General features: G+C 35.3%; 1 protein-coding gene across 1 annotated transcript in view; it reads right to left on the reverse strand.

Annotated features, from left to right (window-relative positions):
• The window catches only part of DCAF6 (DDB1 and CUL4 associated factor 6), a 254,975-nt gene that overhangs the window by 6,547 nt on the left and 235,566 nt on the right, over positions 1-12,862 (reverse strand). Inside the window, exons 18-21 of the mRNA XM_007937724.1 lie at positions 6,893-7,031; positions 5,189-5,345; positions 4,244-4,332; positions 1,372-1,477 (exon numbers count right to left, since the gene is read on the reverse strand). Coding sequence (XP_007935915.1) covers positions 1,372-1,477; positions 4,244-4,332; positions 5,189-5,345; positions 6,893-7,031 — 491 coding nt within the window. The remainder of the gene's footprint in view (positions 1-1,371; positions 1,478-4,243; positions 4,333-5,188; positions 5,346-6,892; positions 7,032-12,862) is intronic.

The following is a 12,862-nucleotide window of genomic DNA, read 5'->3' on the forward strand; positions in this document are numbered from 1 at the left end:
TGTTATTTGTATTCCCTAAGGCACTTGACTGCTAACTGAAGGCTGGCGGTTCAAACCCACCAGCCACTCCTCGGAAGGAAGGTTGGGCAATCTACTTCCGTAGTGATACTGCCTTGGAAACCCAAGGAGGGGTCTCTGTGAGTTGGGTCCAACTTGACAGCACGTAACAACAACAATATGAAATTTTCACTCTTTTCTGGTAATAGCTAATATGTATATTTTGAGGATTACTTTCTCTCCAATTCTCTTAATTTCAAACAAATGGGGCTTTTTTCAATTCCACACATTCCCTCTCCTTCAGGGCTTTGAAAATGCTATATATTATTTACTTTTCCTAGAATACTTCTCTCTTCATTCCTCCTCTCTCTGAGGAAGTTATATTTAAGCCACTGCTTATATAGACCTGAAGGATAAGTAGAAGTTATCCTACCAAACCGCAAGGATAGCAGTGGACAGCATAATTATAAAAAACAGTCTGGTAGATCCAAAAGATTTTAAGAGGGCTAGAGTAGATGGAGTATAGAGAAGGAAAGTACTATAAATGAACTAGAAAAGTCGTTTAAGATCAGATCACCTGGAGGCTTGCAAGGCATATTAATGACATGAACATATTTCTGTGAGTGAAATTTCTAGGTCAAAGGGGAGTAAGGCTTGGAAGCTGATTTCAAGTTCAGGCTTCACTGTTTTACCAGTTGTGTAACTTTGGGTAAATCATTACAAACATCTTTTGTAAAGGCCTGGAGATACATGAAAAACCATTTTGAAATATTTATAGAGTACATTACAGATACTCAATAAATATTATTACTATTATTAAATGGTATATTTTTTTAATAATAGATATCAGATCATTTCTATTGTTTGAACACAGATTATTCAATTTCTTTCAGAATAATAGTTGCAATATATGCATTTTTATATATCCATGACACTGAATCTCAGTTTATCAAAAAGAAAAAAAAAAATTGATAAAACACACTGAGGTATCTGTTTCAACCTTCTTAGCATGTTACATTTATTTTTGTCTGGTCTATAACTGACTCTGACCAAACAGACAGTAAAATACAGTAAAAGGTATTTACTGAAATATAACTTAAGTGTTATGGCATGATCCTCTTCCACATTGGGGAAACAAAGCAACTGATCAAAGTTTTCACGTGACTATCTTCTCATTCCGACCACTTTTCAATAAAACTGGTTCATGAGGTAAGTTCCTGTGCTAAGTTCAAGAGTTCACAGGTTCAGCTTTAACTGCCTTTATTATATGATGTTAAGAAAATTATATAAATCCTGCTAAAGTAGATTTTAAGTAACAACATGTTTTTCAAATATAATAACAATGTAGAAAGTACTGAAACTGAAAGTTCTTACCTGCTCGGATGTGATTCAATGAAGCCAACATCCTCAACATGAAAGAGGCTGGAACTGTAATGGTGTTTCTAGTCTCTTCCAGCATGAGTTCATTTCGAGTTATAACCTAAAAGGTAAGTTAAATGACCATGTCAAAAATCACACAGTAAATATACCTTTTCCTTGAAGATTAGGAGTACGGTCAAAAGCTTATTAGTAGGTTCCAGGAGGAGTTACTTCATTATGTATAAATATGATGACCATATTTTATCCTTAAGGATAAAATAGGCATCCTTAAGGCTACCCAATAGCAAATAATTAGTTTAAGTTGCATCTGATATAGTATGATCAGAGAATACTACTCTTTCATTGTGGCAGAAGGATAAAGCAAACTTTGAGGCTATTTAAAATATTTACAAATTTACAAATATTTAAAACATTTACAAATTTAGCTTTTACTTATAGTTTGTTTCCTCGAGCAGTCTACTTTGTGCCTGCTCAGTATTTTGCCCTATAGCAGAACTGATACTTTCAGTGACACAAGATGGACTGACGCAGTGGCTCCAACAATGGGCTCAAGCATTGTGAGAATGGTGGAGGACGGGCCAGTGTTCCATCTGGTATCACAGGGTTGCTACGAGTCAGAATGCGCTTGACGGCACCCAGCAACAACAACAGTGTTAAATAATTATCCCTGATCATGTGGGTCCCTTGAGAAGTTATCTCGACTGAGGCAAATGCTCTTGAAAAAAAAAGTCTGGACAAGAGTTAGCAGTGAATTGAGTCTTAAGATACAAGAATAAGACTAAATGAATATCCACAACCACCTAGAGAGCTAGTGTATAAACAAGAGAAAAGGAAAAAGGAAAGAGGATGAGCAAACAGCATAGCAAAGGGACAGGGGGGACATCCAGGGAAGAAAGAGTATGAGGAAAAAGAAAGGGATGCTACTCTGATCATTTTAGAAGGCTCGCTGGCTCAGTGGCTAAGTGCTGCTGACTGACTCTGAGGGAGAAAGATGTGGGGCAGTTCTACTCTGTCCTACAGGGTCGCTAGGAGTTGGAATCAACTCAACAGCAGTGGGTTTGGTTTTCTGAATCTGATCATTTTACTGTAACCTTTCAACAGGTCTCCAGTGGTATTACATTAGGGTATTCTATAGGGGCCTTTACAATTTGGCCCCAACCTACCTTTCTAGTCTGAGTTACTTTTCTACATATACCCTAGGGTTCTAGCCATATTGATGGTTCATTTACCTTATAATAACTTGACACATGCTGATCCTTTTGTCCTGAATGCCCCTTTGCCTGGTCAAATATCACTACTCCAAATTTCTGTCCAATTTCTTCTGTGAAGACTTCCTCATCCCAGCTAACCTATTTACAAGTATGGCTGTTCCCTTATGCTCCTAAAACACTCTGCACATATCTCTGACTGACACTGATCACTCTGTATTCTACAGTTTGTTTCTCTGTCTGACTTTCCTATTAGACTATAAACTGCGAACACTGCATCTGACATAGAACCAGTGTTTTGTAAATGGCTTCTAAGTGAGGGAAAGTATATGTGGGAATTGTGCTGTGGACTGTCAACTTTGCACTAGAGTAGTGGCTTTTCAACTTTCTAATGTTTCAAAAATAATTCTAATATTTTAAAAATAAGTTGACCCTTATTTTTTATAAGAAATCTTGTATGAAAACCCATTATATAAAAATTCTGGTTGAAGTGAGGAGGAAAGGTCCTGAATCCAGTCTTCCTGTCAGCTGCTTTCCCTCCTCCAATCTTGCAAGAAACCTACAGCTTCACAAAGTTCAGTTTAAAAACTACTGCTTTAGCAATAAGCTGAGGAAATCTTGGAGTAATGAAGGAAAAGTTACTCCAATCATTCATTCTGCTACCTATTGATTCTGAAAGTAAGAAAGTCTCATTTCTTTTTTAAGAAAAACTCAAAATATAAAACAAAATAGCTAAGATTATAAAGGGTAGCTGTTAGGCGCTCTGGGAGCTCTGGTAGCATAGTGGCTAAGACACTTGACTGCTAACCAGAGGGCTGGCGGTTCAAACCCACCAGCCACTCCTCGGAAGGAAGTTGGGGCAATCTACTTCCATAGTGATACCACCTCAGAAACCCAAGGAGGGGTCGCTATGAGTCGGGTTTGACTCGATGGCACATAACAACAACAACAACATTAGGCGCTCCGGTGGCGTAGTGGATAAGGCATCTGGCTGTTAACCAGAAGGCTGGTGGTTCAACGTCACCAGCTGCTCCACAGGAGGAAGGTTAGGCAAGCTACTTCCATAAAGATTTGTAGCTTTGGAAACCCAATGGGGATTGCTATGAGTCAGAATTGACTCGATGGCCATGGGTTTGGTTCTTTGGGGTAGAATAAAACTTATTTTCATTTTCTTAAAAGGGCAGATTTTTAAAATGATCTATTATTGCAATAACTACAGATGGTCAAATCTTTTTTCTTAAGCTGTAATACACCTAATATAGTAGGTATTATTAATAATATTATAATTAGCAAGGTACTATTTCGATATTACCTCTCTAGCTCTGGTAGCATAGTGGCTAAGACACTTGACTGCTAACCAGAGGGCTGGCGGTTCAAACCCACCAGCCACTCCTTAGAAGGAAGATGGTGCAATCTACTTCCGTAGTGATACTGCCTTGGAAACCCAAGGAGGGGTCGCTATGAGTGGGGTTCGACTCGACAGCACATAACAACAACAACAACAGTATTATAGCTATGTTTTCATCTTAAAATTTGACCTCTTTAACTACAGTAACTTTTATGATGGCAACTAATAATGAGCTGCTTTGAGTCTTCTTAGGAAAATGTTTTAGGAATAAAACAAATATGGTTGATAGTAAGTACAATAAAGATCTTACTTCATCAGCAAGTTTTCGGTTAAAAATCCTCGATTCTTCCAGTGGTGACCAGATCTTTATGTCATAATCTATGCCAGATGAGGCTAGAACTAGAAATAAAGTTTATATATTAATATACATCATAGACACATGGTATGTGTTTCCTTCTTTATACATATACACACATACACACACATAACATATAATATCTATATAGCAAAATTGAACTTGAATGGAAACTGTACTGATACATTTGGCTGTTAACTGAGAACATTATTATAAAGATTTCCTAAAAGTTACCTTAAGATGTAATTTTAAGATCATCTTTAAATCACTGAAGTTTATTTCTTTCTTATTCATTGCTCTTCTACGAGACACATGGGCAATTTCAAATAAAAGGCAAGAGTAAGCAAATGCTTTTCTTCTGGAAAATTAATTCAGACATGGAAAGGCTAAAAAGGCTTAGGGGTTCAATTTGTGTAAGCAGTGAAGAGATCAGTCATGCTGAACCTCTCAAAACTGATAAAACTGGAAGAAATATTAAGACAATAAACTTTTGGACCTATTTCCTTACTTTTTTTTGTTGTTGTTGTTATGTGTCGTTAAGTTGTCTCCGTCTCATAGTGACCCCTCCTTGGGTTTCTGAGGTGGTATCACTACAGAAGTAGATTGCCCTGCCTTCCTTCGGAGGAGTGGATGGTGGGTTTGAACTGCCAACCTTCTGGTTAGCAGTCAAGTGCCTTAGGCACTATGCCACCAAAATGCCCTACTTCCTTATACTCTCTATCAAAAAGAGGTAATAGGTATTTTGTTTGTTTTAAATTCAAGTGGGGCTATAATTGACTCAAGTGGCTGCCTAGTAGGATAATTTGGATTAGTCTTAGAATATCAGCAACTAGAAAAATTTTTGAATTGATAAAATCATACCAATAATTTCTCTCCCTTGTCTATAAAGGGTCACCTTACTTGGGTCAAATGGATGTGGCTGCAGGCAGTTCACCACATGATTATCAGCTTCCAGAAGCATCAAATGCTCAGCAGTGTGCCGATCCCAGATGAAGATATGGCCACAGTCAGAACCACTCATTACAAAGTTAGTACCCCAGAAATTGGCTTCTTTTATCTGAAGATTAAAAAGAAAACAACAATAACAACAAAAAACCCCCAGTAAATTTCAAGAACATTCAAATCCAAGCTATTAAACTGAAGATTTATGCTATTATCAAGTTTGAAAAGTAAACTGGTTCAGAGAATAATAAAATAAACTGAATAGTCTTTGCCTTTTAGTATCTTTAAATCTTGATAAAATCATGATGGACATTCATCAGCAGGATAATATGGTGGTCAGTAATAAAAGAGTTCCTTGAGGGCAGGGGCTTTGCTTTGTTCAGTGCTATATTTCCGACACAGAAACAATACTTGGCACGCAGTAGGTAATTAGTAAATAATTGCAGAATGAATGAATGGGTTTTATAGATTCTGGATATTATAATGGAAACTTACATATATGTTATTGAAATTTCCAAAATTGGTACCATCTGAGCTTTATAAAGTGTCAATGTTTTTATTAACCATTAGAAATTTTTATAATTGGGAAGGAAAGATATAGAACATTTTCTTTCATGAAGCAATGTGACAAAAGGAATATGATATTGAAAGGGTGATGCTGTTTTTGCACATGAATGAATCATGAAAAACCTTTGCACTTCAGATCAGGATTTCTTCAATCACTTTATCTGTCAGTTTTTTGTTGTTAACTTGGAGCTAGTGTTATATTTATCTTCTTTTTTTTCACCCCTTTTCTCTAAGTATTTTCATCTAGGTTTTTAACCAGCAAAACACATGAAATGTTAATCAGTTACATCTATTAATAATGATCATCCTTTCAAAAAATATGATTAAATTATTACCCAGTGATATCTATAGAGAAAACTAACATGTCCCCAACACAATGGAATTTTTTCCATAGGTCCTGAAAAAAACAGATTCTGTAGATACTTCTTAATAATGCAATGCAAATATGAAGAGAATAACACTTTCTAGAAATGAAGGTTTAGAGTAACCATTACATTAAACACTTAGCAAGATTCTCTTAGTAAATTATATGGTATTGGGTGTATGGACTTGTGGAGTATCAAAGCTAGAAGAGTTCTTAGAGATCATCTGGTCCGTTCTTGCGTAGATGAGGAAATAAAGGCTGGAGAGAGGAAGTGACTAAAACAAAGCTTCATTTATCAAACCCAAAAGGGTTATACTACAATAAATCTGTCTCTATTTTGCAATAAACCTAATTTTCATAAATTCAAATCCTTCTCTCCAAAACTAACAAAAGGTGCTAATATAAGTTTAAAAAAAAAAATCTTTAAGAACTTTTCAGGTTGAAAGCAAGTGTGAGACAGCAAAAAAGAAGTTACTTGTAAAATCTAAAAACAAAAATAAACAAAACTCAGTATATTTCCTCAATAAGGCAGAGCTTCCCTGTGAAAAATAATGGTCTGCATGGTACATTGTAGGACTAAAAGGACTATGTTTAGCTAAAGAGAGAACTGTGAAGGTGCAATAACGTTATATTGAAACATGCTGGCAACATATGAAAAACAATCCTTATGGGAAAAACACACATATTAGGAAACCACAATATCTCCAAAGAACATCATGAGCATTCTGTACCATTGTCCTGGAGTTGCGATGACCCTTATACACCATCTTTACTAGTGGCCTTCTAATATTCAAAGTATCCAATTCTTCCATTTCTTTCCTTTCTTTCCTCCGCCTGAAGAACTCCTGAATGCGGGCAACAGCAGAGCGTCTATGAATTACATATTAAAATGAAAACAAAAATCAATTTAAAAATTCACAGGCCAGTACAGAATGACTATGAGAAACATTAAAACTTGTCTAGAAAATACTTTACACACATCATTTTAATAAGGCATCTTCAACCAAATGCATAAAAAGACAGACACAACAGTGAGACTACATAAGACTAGTTGAGTTACTAAAATAAAATGTTTTAGTTAAAGAGATCACTTAGAAACTTGGTACTGGTTGAGAAAGTAAAAGAAATAGCATGCGGCACACTGTTGTTTAAAGGGCTGTTTTATAAAAACACAATTTACATGTATAATTAATGTGGAATTTACTATAAATAAAACAAATTCAATTCTAGTTTCTTCTCTGTTTCTCCATATTGGGAAAAGTAAAGGCATAAAGGAAAAAAAAAAAAAAAAAACCTAAGGTAACATATAAAACCAGTGAATGAATTTATGGTTTCAGGTTTTACTTAAAACACTGTTCAAACATGTTCCAAGAAAAAAACAGACCAGTCAAGATAAAGAGAATATTAACATATAAGCAATAAAACAAGGACTGCCAAATAACATCTCCCATATATATACTCCATACTGGAGTATAGGTGATGGCAGATTTTACTCTCCTTAGACTTGAACTAGTGACCAGAGTTGGAGGTTGAAGAACAGTCTCTCCTTAAGATTTAACTTAACTATTTAACTATTAGAAGAAATTTTAACACATGATACTATTTAAAAATCTTGATAATTTGAATTTGTTATTTAAAAAGTATATTTTGATATATAATGGACCATAAATCCATAACATACAACAAGTCTACCAATCAATAAGAAAAACAAACATGGTAATAGAAAAATGGTCAAAGGACATAGCAGGGAAATTACAGAAGAAATGAATAGTTCATAAATATACAAAAAGGTGCTCAGTTTCAATAATAAGTTAAAAATAAAACAATAAATTTAAGTCTTTATCAGATCGACAAAGATTTTTTGTGCATCACAATGACAAAAGTTTAGGAAAACAGGAACTATTGGTAGGAGTTTAAAAGTGGTTCTTTATGTAAAAAAGAAATTCTACTCTTCTACTGTAAACTTTTCAGTGAAGTGGGATACATATACTAGAAGGTTGTTGTTGTTATTTGCCATTGAGTCGGCCCTGACTCCTAGCGACCCCTCCTTGGGTTTCCGAGGCAGTTATCACTATGGAAGTATGATTGCCCAACCTTCCTTCCGAGGAGTGGCTGGTGGGTTTGAACCGCCAGCCTCCTGGTTAGCAGTCAAGTGCCTTAGGCACTATGCTACCAGAGCTCCTATACCAGAAGGTAGAAAACCCTAAGTATATACCTGAATTTTCACAAAGGGAACATGCCCACGTGACCCACACTAGTATTAAGAAACAGAGCATAACCAGAAATCCAGGAATCTCTTGTGTCCCATTCCTGTCATTACCCTCTCCTTAAAGGTAACCATAATTCTGAATTCTAACATTGTGGATTAATTTTGCCTATTTTTTTTTTAAATTAATTAAAAGAAGCAATGCAATATATTTTCTTTTTAAGTTTCTTTACCTTGACATTATGTTTGTAAGATTTATGCATATTGTTTTATTTAGCTGTAGTGCACTCACCCTCTTTGTTGTAGAGCATTACTTTGTGTAAATATAATTTATTTATCCTTTCAACTGTTGGTGTTGCAGTTTTTAATTATTAAAATAGTGCTTTTATGGACATCGGTTCATGTCTTTGGGTAAAACCTATGTAAGCAGTTCTGTTGGGTACATGTCTAGGATAGGAACTGCTAGATATATGTGCTTATGTTCATCTTTAGTGGATACTCCCAAACAGTTTCCCAGTAGAGTTGTACCAATTTACACTCCTACCAGTAATGTATTAGAGTTCCTGTACAATATATTTTTCAGGAGAAATTAAAAATTTAAAACGTATAAGATTTGACTCAGCAATTTTACTTCTAGAAAACACATCCTATAGAAAAATGTAAACAAATACAATATGCAAATATATGTATAAGTATGCTCACTACAGTCTTATAATTAAGAAATATTAGAAATGATCTAAATCTTCACACAGAAGGGATGAACAAAACAAAACAAAACCTACTGCCACTGAGTTGATTCTGACTCATAGCATCCCTATAGGACAGAGCAGAACTGCCCCATAGGGGTTTCCAAGGCTGTAAATCTTTACGGATGAGACTGCCTCATCTTTCTTCCATGGAGCAGCTGGTAGGTTTGAACTGCTGACCTTTTGTTTAGCAGTCAAATTCTTTAACCACTGTGCCACCAGAGCTCCTTCATAGAAAGGATTGGTTAAATAAACTATGGTACCAGGAACACTTAATGCCACCATTAAAAAGGATAAAGAAGATCCATAGCAACTACATAGAAAATGTCAGCATTATATGGCTGAATCTAAACCACAGGTTAAAGTATACTCCATGATAATAATAATAATAATAATAAATATATATATATATATATAGAGAGAGAGAGAGGAATATATATACAAAATTACTAGTAACTTTTTCAATACTTATATAACAATTATCTACTCCCAGTTTTATAACATAAAGGTCTTTTTTTCCCCCACAAAATTTTGTTATACTCTAAGTTATAGAGTACTGGATTCAGGATTGTTTATTTCACTACTAAACAAATGAATAAAGAAAAAGAGACATCCTGAAATCATCACTGGTAGTGTGTCACAAATCAAGAATTATGAAAATAGAATTCTCCCTTTCTTCAGATTAGGGTAGGAGAATTTAATGCTCCTAGAGCCTACGCAAAGCTCTACCACTGTAATTACTATGATGGTTATTTATATGTGTCTGTGTATCCCACTGAATTGAGAGGTCAAGGAGGGAAAAGGCTGTGTTTTCATGATCATTATATCACCAGCATTTACCAGAGTGTCTAGAACATAGTAAGTTTATTGAATGAATAAAATAATAACTACAAGATTAATTCTTTCAGGAATTTCAGAGCAACAACAAACCATCTCAGGGCGAATCTGTGTGTAAAATAGAACTAAGAAAACGCAGATTCTTGACTTTATAATATTTTTGCTCCCTGCCTCTTCTCTGAGAGTCTTTACATATATATATAGTTTTTTTTTAATTGTGATTTGGGTGGAAGTTTACAGAGCAAATTCACTTTCTGTACAGCAGCTCACATACACTTTGTCTTAGGACATTGACTACAATTTATCACAATGTCAGGTCCCCTCCCACTTCCTCCCCATAGTTGCTTCTTCCCTGTGTCCTTCCAGTCTTTATATTTTATCTTTTGATATTGAATATTCTAAAAAATTCTGTTTCCAAATTGGCAAAAAAATTTCGTTAAGATCACTTCAAACTAGGGAGTTATATCAGTCAGAAACAGTTTGTAAAATCCTATTAAAAAAACACTAACTGAGCATATAGAGTAGTAAAAGAACTAGGCTTAAATATGAGGAGAAATCTATTAGCAGTACTAAAAAAGCACAAATTTTTTATGAACTAGTTTTTCTACTATTTTCAACATTGGTAAGTTCTGTTATAAAAAACCATTATATATATTGAGAATGGTACAATATGAGGTGCCATGAGTGGGAATCAACTCCACAGCACTAACAACACGATACCACTATAAATAATATTATGGGCACTGTTCAAACACTATTGTCTCAGCTTGCAGGAGAACAAAGAGAATTTTATGGGTATAAAACATGTACTGATCAATGGTTAGAAAAGGCCTGTTTTATTTCTCCTGGAATGAAATGACTTAAGAGGTAATTCAGGTAGCCAAACAAGGTTAATGTAAATACTGCACTAAGGATAGAACCTGAGGACATTAGCAGGTAAATTCTGGATTAACTTGTAGAAAGAAATTCTTCATTGTAAAGATGCAAAACACTAAAGGAAAGTCAAAGATTCTCCTAGTCTATGTACCTAACGCACTTGATACTCAGAGTCTACAACATGAATTAAAATGACCTGGAAGAGTTTTTCTAAAACTGAGATTTTCATAGGTGTTCCATTGTTTTGGTCACCTAGTGCCGCTCTAACAGAAGACAACACAAATGGGATGGCTCGAGCAAACAGGGATTTATTCTTTACAGTTTTGGAGGCTAGAAGTCTGAGTTCAAAGTGCCAGGCTCTAGGGGCTGGGTGAAGGCCCCGCAACCTTGGGCTTCAGCTCTGCCTCTTGCTCCTGGCCCACGAAAGCTAGAATCATCTCTTCACTCAGGCAGCTGCTAGCTGCTAAGGCTGACAAACCCAAGGTTGACAAGTGAAAAGGCACAGTCTCAATATTACCAAACCACAGGCAGGCCATTGATTCAAGTCCATTTATCAAGATCAGCAGAGCACAGCAGGCTGCTGAATGAAGACTCGGCTACATGCAGAATACAAGCATGCCAAAAAGCTACAGACCATTCCCATGGCTTCTCCTTCTATACAGGAAGAAAACCAAGTCCCTAAAGCAGCTACTTAGCTGCTCCCGGCAGATTCCCCCATGGAGTTGATTGCCAGTCTCATCATGGGGAATAACTACCACCAGCTGCCCCGGTTATCAAAACCAGGCCCAGCCACATGCACAAAATAGGTTTTGTGCTCAAACAACTGTGGAAAATGATGAATTAAATAAAGTAAAACAGTTTTTTGCTGCAAGTTTCCTTATTTATTTATTTATTATGCTAATGTGCACTATGATTCTCAAAAAAGAGGTACAGATAACGTAGCATTTTCCAAACGTTGTGACCAAACTCTTGAGTACCACTTTGGCCAAAAGTGACCTCCGTCTGCCTAATTTCATAATTAAACACTTCCATTCTAAAATAAACTGAACTTGCATTTATTTTATAAATGTTGAGCTTGATTTTTTTTTCAGTTCAAAGACTAAAGAATTAGGTTCTTATAAACATAGCAATGCCATTCTCACCACTCCCTCCCCTTTAACAGGACAGCTTCTCCAATAATTAATACATTTCTATGACTTTACTTTTCATATCAACCATAAAATTTTGGTACGAGAAAAATGTTGTTATCGGTATATGTGACAGAGACATCTAGGCATAAATAAGACAAAAAGAAAGATATCAGAACCAAAGAATAAATTAAATTCCATTTATACACACCTCATTGGAAATACTGCATTGTAACTCTGTACCACTGTTCTTCAGTTTACTAATTTTAAAACCACAAGTTTTAAAAATTTGTGCAATATATATATCTATTCTTGTAATACTCAAGTAATGACTTTTAGAAAAAGAAAATCTCACTAATTTAGAACTTGTAATGACTACATCATTGATCTGGTAAAACTCTATCATGAGAATTCCAACATGTTTTCTATCACCAGGGCTGTATTTTCCAATTACCGACTGTCAAAGCATTTTTTTTTTTCCATTCATTTTTCAATTACATTCTCATCTCAATCACCAGTAATTATCAATGTGTCTTGCTTGCATATTTGATCAACTTCAGATGGCAGAAGTTGGTAAAAATCTTCAATTTCTTCATTTTTGGCATCAGTGGTTGGTGTGTTACTTTGAATAATAGTCATATTAACTAGTCTTCCTTATAGGTGTATAGTATATTATCCTATCATTGTCAGCATTGTACTTCAGGATATTCTTCTTTCTTTTTTTTTTTTTAATTTAATTTTATTTTGATTTGGGTGAAGATTTACAGAGTAAATTCACTTTCCATACAGCAGTTCACATATACATGGTCGCATGTCATTGACCACAGTTTACCACAATGCAACAGCTCCCCTCCCACTTCCTCCCCATAGTTACCTCTTCCCAGTGTCCATCCCTCCATGCACTCCTGC

Source organism: Orycteropus afer, unplaced genomic scaffold (assembly GCF_000298275.1).
Source record: "Orycteropus afer afer isolate SDZICR_OR568_19922 unplaced genomic scaffold, OryAfe1.0 scaffold00044, whole genome shotgun sequence".
Taxonomy (NCBI): domain Eukaryota; kingdom Metazoa; phylum Chordata; class Mammalia; order Tubulidentata; family Orycteropodidae; genus Orycteropus; species Orycteropus afer.